At 32.1% G+C, this 15,403-nt stretch overlaps 2 protein-coding genes and 1 long non-coding RNA gene across 3 annotated transcripts; 2 read left to right on the top strand and 1 right to left on the bottom strand.

The window, feature by feature from the left end:
- Nucleotides 1-9,376: 9,376 nt before the first annotated feature.
- LOC124460396 lies at nucleotides 9,377-10,241 on the bottom strand. The gene is made up of 2 exons (XR_006954305.1): nucleotides 10,148-10,241; nucleotides 9,377-10,090 (listed from the first exon to the last, which is right to left on the bottom strand). It is a non-coding gene; the product is annotated as an uncharacterized LOC124460396 (long non-coding RNA).
- An 849-nt stretch (nucleotides 10,242-11,090) lies between these two features.
- Nucleotides 11,091-11,788, top strand: LOC6641689. The gene is made up of 3 exons (XM_002064646.4): nucleotides 11,091-11,200; nucleotides 11,271-11,456; nucleotides 11,516-11,788. Exons 1-3 carry the CDS (start codon nucleotides 11,143-11,145, stop codon nucleotides 11,728-11,730), a joined length of 459 nt encoding a protein of 152 aa, XP_002064682.1. The 5' UTR covers nucleotides 11,091-11,142; the 3' UTR covers nucleotides 11,731-11,788.
- Nucleotides 11,789-14,108: 2,320 nt separating this feature from the next.
- Nucleotides 14,109-14,794, top strand: LOC6641690. Its single transcript, XM_002064647.3, has 3 exons — nucleotides 14,109-14,188; nucleotides 14,268-14,447; nucleotides 14,510-14,794. The coding sequence occupies exons 1-3, from the start codon at nucleotides 14,131-14,133 to the stop codon at nucleotides 14,725-14,727; spliced, it is 456 nt and encodes a 151-aa protein (XP_002064683.1). The 5' UTR covers nucleotides 14,109-14,130; the 3' UTR covers nucleotides 14,728-14,794.
- The last annotated feature ends 609 nt before the right edge of the window (nucleotides 14,795-15,403 follow it).

The following is a 15,403-nucleotide window of genomic DNA, read 5'->3' as shown; positions in this document are numbered from 1 at the left end:
GGAGACGTTTCCGACCCCATATATATATTCTTGATCAGCATGAGAAGCTGAGTTGATATAGCCATGTCCGTCTGTCCGTCCGTCCGTCTGTGTGTATGCGTTTTACTCAGCCGTCTTAAGAGCTATCGGGCTGAAATTTTTTGTCGGGGTTTTTTATTACCCGGGAAAAAAAAAGTATGAAAACCATCAGGATCGAACCACTATATCATATAGCTCTAGAAGAACTAGAAGAAACATTTTCATAAAAATTCAAAAATTACAATTACATACATCAAACACATTTCAGTGAACAAATGTTGAAACATTGCAATGGCAATACGATTATGTATACCGAATTTATTGATTGGCATTTAAAGCCCATTTATTCATATTATTTGTGCACGAATACAAAAGAATAATAAATCGTTAATTAGTTATACATTTAATGTTTTCTGTTTTTTTAAATTTGGACTTTACTATCCGATGAAATTTTAGGGTATGAACGATAATCTTTCTTTTATTCGATACTTTTGTTATCGATGTTAGACAAAGTTACTCACCTCCAAAAAAAAGTAGAATTTTCGTCTCCAACAGGGCATAGCAGGCTCTGCTTTTTACGGGTATAAAAGCAGGCCCACTCGACGATTTTCTTATTCATTTGTTGAGCTCTCTCAAGGCAACAACAGTTTCCTTCTTTTTTTTTTTTTTGATTTTAAAACGCTTTAAAACGTTTCCAAAATAAAGCGGCGAGACCCACTTTAAATACTTTAATGGGTTATATTTTCCTTTATATTATAATTCAAACTTAAAGTGATGAAAACTCAATAGGCAAGCTCGGTCGTGATGAGTTGTTTCCATACTTCAATATTTTCCTTAATACCAAAATCCAAAATTAAAGTATTAACTCAATATGCAAGTTCCATGCATTTGTCCTTAATCCCATTAACTGACGCAGTATGAACGTCGTCTTTGTATTCATGCAGGTTAGGCTTTTTTTCAACACTTCTGTTACTTTTTTTTGAACACACAATATAAATAAACTTTTTTTTTTATTTAAAAAACTTAGAATTTTCGGACTAGTATTGGAGAAACAGGAATAATCCTTTAAATTTATATCTTTTTATACCCTTGCAGAGGGTATTATAAAATTGGTCAGATGTTTGTAACGCACAGAAGGAGACGTTTCCGACCCCATAAAGTATATATATTAATCAGCATGAGAAGCTGAGTTAATATAGCTATGTCCGTCTATCAGTCCGTCTGTGCGTATGCGTTTTACTCAACCATCTTAAGAGCTATCGGGCTGAAATTTCGGGGATTTTTTTGAACCCGCGAAAAATAAAGTATGAAAACCATCAGGATCGGCTCTAGCTCTAGAAGAACTAGAAGAAACATTTTCATAAAAATATAATATTGGATATAAAACCCCAGATCCCAAAATTTGAATGTGATCGGATAAATATAACACAAGTTACAGTCAATATAATAATCGGCTCTGCTCCCAGCTCTGCCGGCAGCGCTGCTTGCTGTCTACTACGTCTTTCGTCATCAACAGAGGACATGCATACACACATAAACGCAACGCTAAGTAAACTGTATGTGTATGCGTGTGTTACTTTGCTTTGGGAATGAGGGAAGAAGAGGAACAAATTGTAAAATAGAGAGTAAAATTGTTTTGTTTGTATGTATATTGATGAATTGAGTTGCAGAAAACAAATTTTGAGCATGTAAAATTATTATTACCAAGGACTGCAATGGTATATAAACTTCGGCATAGCCGATGTTAGCTTCTTTCAAAAACTTCAAACTTTCATTTTAGTAGACTGTACCAATTCGAATATATTTAAATTACATACGTCGGACTTTAACATATTTTAAAGTAAAGTATCAAATATTTGGATTGGATTGGAAAAAGTTAATTACTTTTCGATAAAATTTTTGAAGATATGATGAAAATTTACAAAAATTTAGCTTTCGAGATTTTAATGCACATCGCAAGACGATCATTCTAAATTGAAAATCATTCTATCTTGAAATTTATGAAATTATGTTTTGTTAGAATACTTTGTCTTTTCTCATTCTTTGGTTTATTTGAAGATCGGTTAAAATTGTCCAAGTTACAATATGCATGGTTAAGAATTTTTTAAACTTTTTTTTTAGAATTTTTCAAATTAAATAATTGTTATTCTGTATATTTAGCTCAAACAGTATTTTCTTTATTTCCCACATATTCTATTCCCATAGAATTTACTAAAATACAAAACTTGTCTTTTATCGACATCGAATGTTAAAAATCTCTGGTTAAAAAATCCTTAAAAAGTAAATGGTACTTTGTCTTTAGGTTAAAACATTTAAAGTTTCGTAATCACGGAAAGCAAAAAATATGTGGTCGATTTTTTGATTCCCTCCAATTATCCAACCACTTTTCATTTTTTGCCTTCTTTGTATATTCTACTGTTTTCTTTTCATTCATCAAAACTAAAAAACTTAGCCAATTGACCCAAAAGAAATCCAGGAAACAAATATTGACACAAAGTGCTAACTGAAAAAGGAAAAGGAGAATCAATATCACAGAGTTGACCATGATATGATGATCAAAAGCATATATACTTAAGGGGCAGCAAAACAAACACATTGAATAAAACAATATGCAAAGAAATGTGAACTTTACTTTTGCTTATCTATTTTTCTTTTGACTGAGACTAATTGTTGATAAAATGACTGCAAATTGACATTGGATCTGGTTTCACAATTTTTGAATAGTTCTTCAATTTACTCTTTTGTGAGTCTAAGTGTGTGTCTGTGTGTCTGGGTGTGAGTTTGTGTGTGTGATTGTTGTCAAAGGTAACTCAATTGATAGGGCTACACATGGCAATGAGAGAGGAGTGGTTTCTTTTGGTCTGCAACTCCTTTGGGTCATTGCAATTTGGCACGTGAAGTTGTTAACAAGAGAGACATAGAAGGACCAAAAACATGGCCACCAGACATGAACTGCAAATTGAACGGTTATGGTAAGACAACAAAAGAGAAGCAAACATAAAAGAGATCTCGATTGAGGTCAAGTTTTTAGTCACTTAAAGTTTAAACAATTTGCTTAAGCTAAAGAATTTCTACAAATTGCACTTTTTGATTGGCTTCAACTGATATTTAAAGATTTAAAAAGGATATAAATACATGGTGACCCCAACTAACTGACTTGTACAGTTAGTACTTAAGTTGCTTGTTATTGTTTGTTTTATTTTTATGTTTTTACTTGTTCTCATCGTGTCTAGTCCGCTCTACTTACTTCTTTTCCACTCTGTGTCTCTCTCTCCTCTTTCAGTTGTTATTCTTCCATTGTCCAAAGGACATAGAAAATGTAAAATTTGTTTGTATCCTTCATTGATGTTGAAAGTTTTTGCAGCTGCTGCAGACAATGCAACAAGGGGAACAAGAATTTCTCTCCGTTTCTCTGATGCCCGTTTCCCATTCTCTTAGTATTTCCATCTTTATCTTTTGGCCTGCCATGGGGGACTTGCCTTATTATTATAGTTTGTCGATTTGTTTGCCTTGTAGTCTACATTGTTGTTATGTAACAACAATGGCAACTGAAACAGCAACAACAACAGCAACAACATGAACAACAACATTGTCCTTGTCACTAGTCACTATGCCCAGCTGGACCAACAGCAACAATAACATGAGCAGTACACAATCGATTGGTAATAAATTATTTTCAAGCTTTGGTAATTTGTAATGTTGACAAAATATTTCAAACAAATAGTTGAAATTGAGTTGGAGAAAATATCATGGCAAATGTTTTTAATTTTTGTTATTGTTCAAGAAATTGACTTTGCAACGAGATCACAGAGCAACGAGATACCAAAGCTTCACAACGAGAAAGTAATAATGGTATAAATGATTGAATGAAACGCTTTTGAAGCGTAACGAGTGGATCAAGAAATCCTTTCAATGAAAACTCTGAAACATTCAACTGAACTGAAACAAATTAGTAAATGAAACTTTTATGTGGGTCTATAAGACTCTTCCGACTTTGAATGCGATTTGAACATATTCGTTTAGGTATAAGAAATTTGGTAGGAAAAGAACGTTAATCAGGATTTAATATTGTACACCTTCATTTGTAACAAGGGTCGGGGTGGACTCCTGTTATGGTTTTTCATTTGTCTATTTTACGTGCTATTTTCATTTGAATAATTTGGAATAATTTGAATAAATTTTCATTTGAGCAATTGACAACTTCATAATGTTATTCATATAGTATTTGTCTTTTTCTGAGTTCTGTGCAATTTATAGAATTACTTTTAACCCTTTATATGGCACCCGGTCGGATTTTGATGTAGTTTCTTTCATTAGATAAAAAAATGGAAATAAAAAATACAACTTCTTTCTTTTTTTTGAAATTTTCTTTTTTTTCATATTTATTTAAGGATAAAGGGATTGTTGCATATATGCAACAGATAGGCTTGTGGTGAAAATAATTGAGGGATTTCATAGTGTTTTTCAAAGTTAATTTAAAATTATAAAAATAGTATAAAAAGTCGAGTTACTTTAAAGTAAATGAAAATTTTTGAAACAATTATTTCTTTTGTTAAAGCAGAGTGCTACGCCACATTTTTCGCACATTGTCTGTGAAAAACCAGTGCAGTTTGGATATTTGCATCTTGTTCTGTTGTCAGTCCACGTTGGCCAATGCCCAATCTGATCTTGACGCACCATCTGATTAGGTACGTGTTGAGTTGGACCTCTCTGCTTTTTTTTCTGCAATTCATTTTCAACAGAATAACTTCGCTTTCCAGTTTTAGTTTTTGTGTCTACTTTTCTCAAAACTTCAGCGATGTCTAGCCGAAACTCTGATGAGCTTAAACGTTTTTTTGTCGATGCATTTTCTTTATGCACTCGTTTATACAACAACCAAGCGTTGCTGACTGTCAAGTCCAGCAGGTGATAAAAAACACGAACTTGCCAGCGTCTGCTTCTTATCCAAATTTTATACCTTCCAATTATGCTATCTATGAGATCAACGCCACCCATATAGCTATTATATTGTGCTATTGCAAATGGACGGTCAATATGAATATAATCCTTTTGGACTTTGTTGTAACGTCGGGCTGTGTCTTTGGGACTTATTCCAGCGTAATTGGATGCCAAAGTAACAATTTTGTTATCCACCCATGAAGTTAGCGAAATGTCCACTCCACCGTAGTCGGCAACATGTTCCACTGATGTACCTCGTGATTTTTTTTTTAAGTTTATCTGGTCAATGGATTTATGATTTGGAATTCGGTTTTTTCTTATTGTTCCCAAAGCTAGAATTCCTCCTTCCGCCAAGTACTTCAAAAGGGGTAAGGAGTTAAAATAATTATCAAAGTATAATCGATAATTCCGATGCCTAGGCATATCTCTAGCCAATCTGACGACGCAGTTTGATGCCGCACCCAAATCTGGCTCGTTAGGCCGTACTTTATTTTCATTTCCACTATCTATTTCGAATTTGTAGCAGAAGCCTAAATTATCGCTAAGTACAAAAATCTTATAGCCCCATTTATGAGGCTTGTTAGGATTGTACCTTTTCATGTGGTTCTTAGCCTTTGTTGAACATATCTGTTCATCAACACACAAAAATTGTTCCATAGGAACTTTTTAAAATTTTTGTTCAGTTCATCGATTATTGGCCTGATTTTGAATAGCCGATCGTGACAGGAGTGTGACAAAGGCAGGGCTTTATCATTGTTGTTAAAGTGAATGTGACGCCTAATCATCTCAAATGTTTTTTGCGACATAACATTCTGTATCGCTGGTACTCCAATTATTGTTGACCAATATTGAGTAATCCTTGGAAGACGCGAAATTGACATGTATAATATTATTCCAACAAACTGTCGAATATCTAAGGACGTAAAATTGACACGTGTGTTAGGGTCTTTTTGGCGAATATAAAGATTTGTTTCGATTGTAATTTCATCAAACAGGTCTTTTGGAAAAAGATACCAAAAAAATTGTATTGGCTCTGATAGTTCCATTAGTTCCGGAGGCAACATAGTACTCCCGAGAAACTGCAGTTGATTTTCGTTCAAAATTAAACTGCGTTGTCTCCATAGCAAGTTTCTTTTCAGATCAGGGTTATTAGTGGAAACATTTGGCACAGAATCATCCATGAGATTTGAGTTTGAAACGTCTAAGGCATTACTCGGTGGATTTTGGTCATCGATGTCATCTTCATCCGTACTACTTGCATCTTTCTCATCTGGATAAAAATCGCTTTCCTCATCAGCAGAAAAGTCAAGTTCATCCTCGCTATCTAAACTGTTGAAATAATTTTCAACCTGTGAAGCTGTTAAACCTTTTCCTGACATATTTCCTGCGTATGAAGTACTATTTGTATATATGTATGTAGTCTCATAAAACACATACGACAAACCCAAGACAGTTTCTATGACACATGACAACATATAATATAACCACAAATACTCTATGTTGCATATATACAACAAAATAAATTCTGTAAAATATAACTTCGAATAGTTGTTTGTTGTATATCTGCAACATACCGATTTTTCAATTCTACACACAATACACAACAAGAAACATCAAAACTTGATAGCACATGCATTTCTAATATATCTACCTTTGGTTTTTTCTAGTTTTTCTTATAGAAATATTTATAATTTTAATAAAATTTTGCAGCACAATATTTTTGACGCACACAACTTATGCTTCTCACAAAATTGGCGGGAAAGTGAACATATGTTTCACAAAACATCTAGAAGTGTGCCCAAACCAAATTATATATAAAATACGTATGTTTTAGATGTACAACAAATAGCCACATTCGATTTGTTCGATTTGCATTGCGAAAAAATACATTTTAAGCGGTATGTTGCAGATATGCAACACGGCCATATAAAGGGTTAATAAAGACACGAAATTAAATATAAGTAATTATATTGCTCATCTCCTTTACTCCTTAACTTCTTCCGTAAGTTCTTCCATTTCTTTCCATTTTACTTTTTAATTGTAAAATGCAACAAATAACAAATAATAACAAAAGCATTTAAAAAAAATTCGTTTTTATTTATATTTCATGTTTAATTTCCTTTTCATTTATTGTATTTTTTATTAATTTCTATAAATTAAAAAGGCTTCAAAAATCAAAAATTTAATAATTGTGTATTATTATTATAGTAAAACGACTTATTTTGATAAACTTGTTAAAGGACTCACTTTTTAATAAGTAAACAAGTGTACTTACTTCCCCATTTGTCCCATCATTTGTTCAGTTGACTAATTGATTTTGCTTTCTAAGGTCCCTGATCAGTTGTTACAGTCATGAAAAAGCTAAATGAAACGTAGTTATCAGCTTGTAACGACTAAAGCATGATATGTCGATAAAATTTAGTTTGGTTCTACTATTTTTTGTGTCTATCAAATGCAGTTATTTAACTTATCGATTTTTTTTTTTCATAATATATTATTTTATTATTAGCAATCTGTCAGAGTTAGGACAATTATGTAGTGAGAAATTAAAAGATTAGAAGCTAGTGAATGGAATATAAAATTATTATTATTTCCTTTTTCTCCACACAATGAGATAATGGAAAAATTCGTTAGTAGATTCATCCATCGTCCATCTTGGCAATATGTAAATAGGAAACTGATAAGGAGAATAAGCCTAACTTACAATTACAGGACACGTTGCACAATGTCACAACAAAAACCACAAATAAGAATACACAATCTCTGACAGGAAAAAAGAAAATAAGTAATAGAAAAATACGGATAAATATATTTTTCTTGGTCGAAATATAAAGAAATTGAAAAGCATATATCACAATCCTGTGGCCATTGCCGGGACATGTCACGCATAACTAAACAGGACAACAATGGCTAATATAAGCCGCTGCTAAGGATACGTAGGGGATATTAAATGGCAGGACAAATGACTGCATGAGGATCCAGTCAAGTACCGAGAAAAGAGCACCAAATCCTGTGAAAACAAGACAAACAACAAATGGCCCTCAGGTAAGATTTTAAAAAAATATTACAAAAAAAAAAAAACTACAACAACAAGAACAACACAGTACAAAATAAAAGGAAAACCGAATAAACATACGTGAAATAGGTAAACAACAGAATTACAATATGCTTTCTTAAAAATTAGAAAAAGAATGAACAAAACGAGACGAGAAGAAGAAGGCAAAAAAAACCATTGCATGACAGGACAATAAGCAAGGATAAGCATCGCACAAATACAAAACAAACACAAAAAAAAAAGCATGAGACAGGCGACAACGATAGCAAGTCCTCTCTGCCCCCTTCTTCTTACCTCTGCCGTTCTATACATCTCCTATCTCACTCTATCTAGGTGACTCGACCGTCAGTAGTCTGACAGTTGGTTACATTTTGGCATAGAAGGTCCTGTCTCCAACCGTTATGCATTGCCATTGCATTAATTTTCAAGTCACGTAGCCTTTTTAATCCTGACAAGAATATTATTTCCATAAAAACGAAACACCAACAAAAAATAAACACACACATACACACACACACACATGAAATTTTGCGGAAACAAAACCAGTTACATATTATCCTTACAGATCAAGCATACGCCGTGTAGGCCAGGCACAATTTTCTAACTAAGTCATAGACAACAGAGACGCTTCGCACAAAAGAAAAAGAAAAAAATGTTGCGAAGCAAAAAAGGAGAAAAATACACTCACACACACAGACACAATAACGCACATGCATTTACATTTTTTTGTTTCATTCACAATATTTTTAAATTTTCTAGAAAAATACAAAAATTTAATGACAACTTTTGGTACAAATTTACAAGTTGTAATACATTTTTAATGATTTAAAAAAACTAGGACAAATATATTTCAAGAATTAATAAATCCCAAAACCAAACGGCTTGCAATAATTTAGTAACTTTTAACTTTACTCTACTTTTTTTGTAATTTTAAAGTTAAACAATGCATTGCTGATAATAAGTTTGTTTTCAAGTTCAAAACTTTAAAAACTATCTATAATGAATTTTTCTTTTATTCAAATGAAGCGAACTAGATAAAAATACTTTAGTAAAGAATAAGCCATTATTTTTTTAGATAGCTGACTTGGGATATTCTCACATATATGTAAACATAATGTAATTCATATCAAATCATTTACAGCCTTTTAATGTCTTTTTTGGCTATTTAAAATGTCTTCCATGAGCTACAACAAAAGGCTCCCAGCAACTATATAGAAATGATCTTTAGGTCTAGAGACCATTGACCATTGTTACCAACAATTCTCCAAAAATGAATATTTTCTGAAACTAAGGACTGTTTCGGACAAAAGCCATATTGGACTTTCGGGACTGATGGTTAACCTGTAGAAGAAACTAAAGTCCAAGTTACCTGGTTTTGTTAACATTTATTTTTAAGGCATTATTGCTAGTTTCAAATTCGAATGAACTTGTTCTTCGTTATCAATTTGAGCGATCTTCTACAGATATATCGTCGTTGCGATCATAGATATATTTATAGCACTTTAATGAGCTTAATTCCATCAAACATAAGAAGCTTTCAGTATTTGTCTCATTACTAGGAGGACATCCTTTGATACCATTTGATCCTGAACCGCCTGGTGCAATGGTTGTTGTGGTTCCTTTGGATACGGAGCCACCAGGGACTGTTGTGCCATTTGATTCTCCTGTGCCGCCTTCTGATGCTGTTTTGGTTGTTGCCTTTGCACTTGTTGTAGTTCTTCTTGTTGCTGCTTGTTGATTTTTTATAATACACCAATTAAAAAGAATTTCTAGCGTATCTGGAATACTTTTTCCTGATAACAATTCTTCCATCATTAGAGTGCTTATTAGTTGCACATAACGGGTTTCCAGCGGTTTGCCTTTATTAGCTTCTTCAATCCGTTTCACAATTACTCTGGTAGCACCAAAAATAAAGAATTCGATTAACTCTGATTTGGCAATCTGTGGAACACAGTATTCTCCACGCTCATACGGATTCCAAAAATGTCCAGTTGACTTCCCCGACATTCTGCAGTCCACTATTTCAATTTTCAATGCACATTCAATTCCCAGTGTCAACCAGATAATGGTAGAAAATTTCTGAATTTAAATAGTTTTAGATGGTTTATACTTTGTGTAGCTTCTTAAAATATTTACCATTTTTCCTGAAACACTTAAGCTGACTAACAAAATTTGAAATAAAATTTTAATGGCATTCAAATGAATTCGATATACATTAAACCATGGAAATTATTCATATTAACCATTATATATAATTTTTCATGGTGACCAAAACCAAAAATTCTTTTAGAATAAACCAACTCGCCATCTGATTTTCCATCTTTTTGAGATATGTAGATATAAATTACAAATATATTTCGAGAATTGATAAATCCCAAAATGCAAACTGCTTGCAATAATTTATTAACTTTTAACTCTACTCTACTTTTTCGGAATTTTAAAGTTCACTCTGTGTATATAAATATGTATATCTTGATATAAGCCTTATCGGGGTTTGTTTAGGATTCCATCAAAAGCAATTTAGATCAATATGGTTGAAACCCAAGCAAGAAAGAACTGAATCATATCACTTCTTGATCAATTTCCATATCACAACTTATCTAATGCCCTAAAGTAATATGTACTGTACTATCTGTTGGTTATCTTTGTTTTCACACGTATTTATGATTGACCCGATAATAAGTATATATGACTCTAGCGGCATTTTGTAAGTATTTGTTCACATATTTACAAAATATTAAAATAATCTTTTATTTAGATATCACAAGAAACAATTTATAAAAGGAATAATTTCACTTTACTATATGATTTGTGATTTCATAAATGAAATACTAAAAATATTTTCCACTTTTCCCTTCGTCCGAAACGCAAAAAATATCAGAATGTATATACAAGTATTTATTCATTTGTTTTCATTGGATTTAGTCAGCTTGTCAAACTGAGTGACTGACTCAATATGTAGGGCGTAACTGAGTTATCGTGAAAGCTTTATCTAATCTTTATGGTCGGCATAAAATCCAGTTTTATTATTCCAACAGTACCAGTACAAAATGCGTTGCTCTGACCAGCAGTTAATCACTTTTCATTGGGAGTTCATCTAGCTGGGACATTAGAAAGTAAACTAAAGAAATATGTGGAAGAAAGTGATTTTAGTCGCGGTGCTTGTTGCCTTTATCAGTGTGCAGTTTGGTAAGAAAGAATAATATTAATTAATTGTGAAATGCCCGTTTAATACAAGGATTCCATATCCCATTTTTAGCCGACTCCTTGATCTGCTACAGTTGCAATTCACCTGACTCCTGTCGCAGTCCTTCGAGTCATGTGTGCTCCAATACAACTGCAAATGCTAGCAGTACGTTTTTGAAAACGATTCACTCCAATGTACCGGAAATTGCAGGAAGTAGCTATTTTCTCTGTTCCAATCTTGTTTACACTCATAGTGAGAGTAAGTAGTGACCTTTAACCCTATCCAGAATAATTAATTATGTAATTTCAAAATTTTAGATCAAAGTCAAGCGGCTGCCTTCCAGGGCTGTGTTCATCCCAATGCAACGGTTTGCAATTTAACTTTGAATGCCACAAATAGCAATAACTGGAACAGAACTTGTTCTACTTGTTTCGATAAAGATTATTGCAATCCTGCTGGCACTTTTAGTGGGAGTTTCTATACAATAGTTGGTTCAGTTTTGGCCCTACTGATGGCCAAGCTAGTGTATTAAACACCAGATATGAAAAAATTGATCTAAAACTAAATTAATTGTAAATAATAATAAAATATCAGAAATTCAACAATTGTCGCTGTGCATATATATTTGGGTTTTATATTTTAAAAAATTTCAAATTGTTTGATTGAAACATTCTCACATTCTAAGAGCTATCATCTTTACTATCGCAAAGATTTTTTTAGGGTTTTAGACATGATTAATTTATTAATAATTATTTTCCAAAATTAATGATATGTTTAACCCTTTAGAAAATTTTTAGTACTCGATTGTGTCAGACCAATGAAAAAATCCAACACCAAGGCTAATCTAAAATTATCAAATGATAAACAATCAGCTTGACTTGGTAGATATAATAATTAAAAATTATGACCATATATATTTGACTATATGTATATATAGAAAACCTAAACAACAACAAGGGGCTTATTAGAAAATATGTGCCAAATAATAGACAATCAAGTCAGCGGAAATGTTTTTCTATTGAAAATCGAAAATAGTCCATAATATTAACCACTTCATAAATAATGTATTTGCAATCAAAATGTACTTCCCCTTCCCAAAGTACAAACTTGAGTTGTTTGGAAATACTCCAGAATATTCCAGAGAATCTTAACCTGATTTGAATTAATCAGTTGATTGTCGGCCAATTCTTAGAGCATGTTATTGTAGAGTCACTCAAAGATCTTTAAAGAAATCCTGCATGTTATAGATTGGCTGATCATCAAATCATTCATTAACAACAAGTTGTTGTCTTTTATTGCCTTTCAAGGAGCGATTATTATAATATTAATTATATTAAACTTAGAGTAATTATAATTATAAAATACAAAATATAAACAGTTCCACAAAAGCCAATACCAATTCAAAATTTATTTCGACCAAAAATAATATATATGATCGTGTAAAATTGAGGTTTAGGTTGAGATAAAAAGGTACAAAGAGGTATGTTATGTTATGTTATAAACGAGAATTCCGTTTTACTTTTCTTCCCCCGGGAACTCTGGAATCACTTACACTTACTTCAATAGTTTTAAGATGGAGATATCAGATATTATTTTAATTGATTCTGTTACCATGCCCCATGAGATTACTTAAGCATAACCTTGTCACTCTGAATAGCTTTTTTTTTGGGTGATTTTTTAAGAAAAGTTCCCCCATTTCGATAGCTTCTAAAAAGTCATAATATTTTTATTACCATAACAGTGGAAGCTTAGCATATTGAATGTCTAAGAGGTTTTTGAGATAAGCCACAATAAAAATAATTGCTACCAACCTAGCCCATATTTTTGTGTTGACTAACTACCAAAAGCAATTGAAATGCCTAGCGTTGTTGTTTATTTGATAAGCTATCAGGAGAACAAAAATTTTTAACAAAAAACTGAATGGAAACGTATGGGAATTTCAATAGATCATAGTAGAAATAAAGGGGAAAGCTCAGCGGTAGAGTGCAAAACTAGATAAGAATGTTTTGACTTAAATAATCCAAAACTGATGTCTCTGATGAAAACTAAAAGTTATCTTAAAAATACAAATGACCTCTTTAAAAATAAATCCACTGTGCCACTTATTGCTATTTCTGGATTAACAACATTTTTTTTTATACTAATAAATCGTTAAACTATTTAAAACAATTGCAGACTTTTAGAGTGTGCTTTAGTTAAAAAATTGTTCTCTTAAGAACAAGAAAAATATATGCCAATTAGATGGCAAAAGTTTTATTAAAATTAAATATTTTTGGTAAATTAAAACTCAATCAGTATTTGATAAATTTATTTAGATTATTTAACTCTTTATTTACTTATTTTTTTTTATTTATATATATATTTTACTATAGAGGCTGATAGATAAGTAAAATATGTAAAGTGTTTATACTGATTATGTAAGTGGGAACACGCCAAATGAGAAATTGTCAATAAAATTTTTGAGTATTCGTATTGAGGTGAGTCATAGTCTTTTTAGACCCAGAAAGTAAACGGAAACTGTTAGACTCTCAGTTATTAAGATATTTCAATGGAACATCTTCTCTAGTTGCTGGACCGATCAGAACATTAAAGAACTTAAAGTAAACCAAAAACTGTTTTACCTGCTTCGACTACTACGGAATTTTCGTACTATTAGGTTCAATTCCTAAAGTCAAGAATCAACTTCGTTAAAACTCGCATCTCTATTAAGTTTTTTTTTGTAAAATAATCGCTGTATGCGATAAGCCCAGTCTATTTAAAAGGTGTGAGCTTATCTTTTTCTCTCGCTCTCTCTCTGTGCATATAAAAAGTTCTCTTTCAGAAAAGAATAATCTTTTCACATATATACCTATATAAAGGTAAGAAAAGTGCAAAAAAAGTTTAGTATCAATCATCAATTCGCAACATAAAGTGATTTCTAACTAGCAAAAGAATGTATAAGAAAACTTTAATAGCCACTATTCTAGTGGCCTTTATCTGTGTTCAATTTGGTGAGTATACATAAATTGTAATTCTTCATATTATAGGCCATGTATTTTGTTTTCACTTTTTCTTTATCATTTTTTTTAGCCTCATCACTCACCTGTTATACCTGCGTAACCGAGGCAGATTGCAAAAAACCAAAGAAGACAACCTGCACGAATCAAGCTGCCAATGAGACAAGCAGTCATTTGGCTGTCTATCACCAGAATGTTGCCAATATTACAAGTAGCTCACGATTTGATTGTTTAGCCTTGAAATACACATATAGTAAGTTAATCGATTTGAGATAAAAATTATCTTTAGCTCATCATTTTTTGAAATTTTTTTAGTGAACAATACTGTTCATCGTCTTCACGGCTGCATTCATCCCACTGTGAATGCCTGTAATCTCGCCCTAAAACCTGCCTATGCCACTTGGAATAAGACCTGGTGCAGCGTGTGTTCCGGTAATAAGTGCAACAAAAATCCAGCCGGTAAAATGAGCAACAGTTTTTACACCATTCTGACTGCAACTGTGGGTCTTGTTTTAGCCAAAATGTATGCTTAATAACACAAAGCATTTCCCTTTGAATACTTAGGTTAAAAAAATAAAAATAAAATTATTTTTACACAAATTTAGTCTATCACAAATTCGATAAGAATTGGACTTCCCGCCAGTTCACGTTTTTCGGTTTTCGATTTCACAATTGGCTTTAATCAATTTATAGCTTGACAATTTAGATTAAGGTTCCATTTCATATATGGTCTTTATGACTAAATGGACTTTATTTAATCAGTAATCTGTTTGAGTTTTATACAATTTAAAAAGCTACTTCAGTTGCCGATCTATTTAATGAAGGCTAGACGTAAATGTGGTTTAATTTTCAAGGGATTACAAGCTCAAGTCTTTCAATTATGATTATTGCGACAATGAGTTATGAGTAAAAAACTTAAAAAATTAAAGCGATTTTGCAACAATTTAAAAAATTTCAAACATTCGCAAAGAAATTTAATTAAAGGTAATTACAATTGCAGAAAGTTCATCTAATATAGTTTAGTAATTCAACATTTTTGCATCTAGTGCTGTAAAATCGACCATATAAGTTCAACCAATTCTTATTAAATTTTTACCAATGAAACCATTATAAGTATGGAAATCTTGAAACGTACCCTTATTCGTATAAATGTGATATGTGGTTAACATTTGCTGACTATATAAGTCCCTAGTAACATTTAAGGCCACT

Source organism: Drosophila willistoni (genome assembly GCF_018902025.1).
Source record: "Drosophila willistoni isolate 14030-0811.24 chromosome 2R unlocalized genomic scaffold, UCI_dwil_1.1 Seg200, whole genome shotgun sequence".
NCBI classification, from domain to species: Eukaryota; Metazoa; Arthropoda; class Insecta; order Diptera; family Drosophilidae; genus Drosophila; species Drosophila willistoni.
The sequence above is the reverse complement of the archived record's forward strand: the minus strand, read 5'-3'. Positions and strand labels throughout refer to the sequence as shown.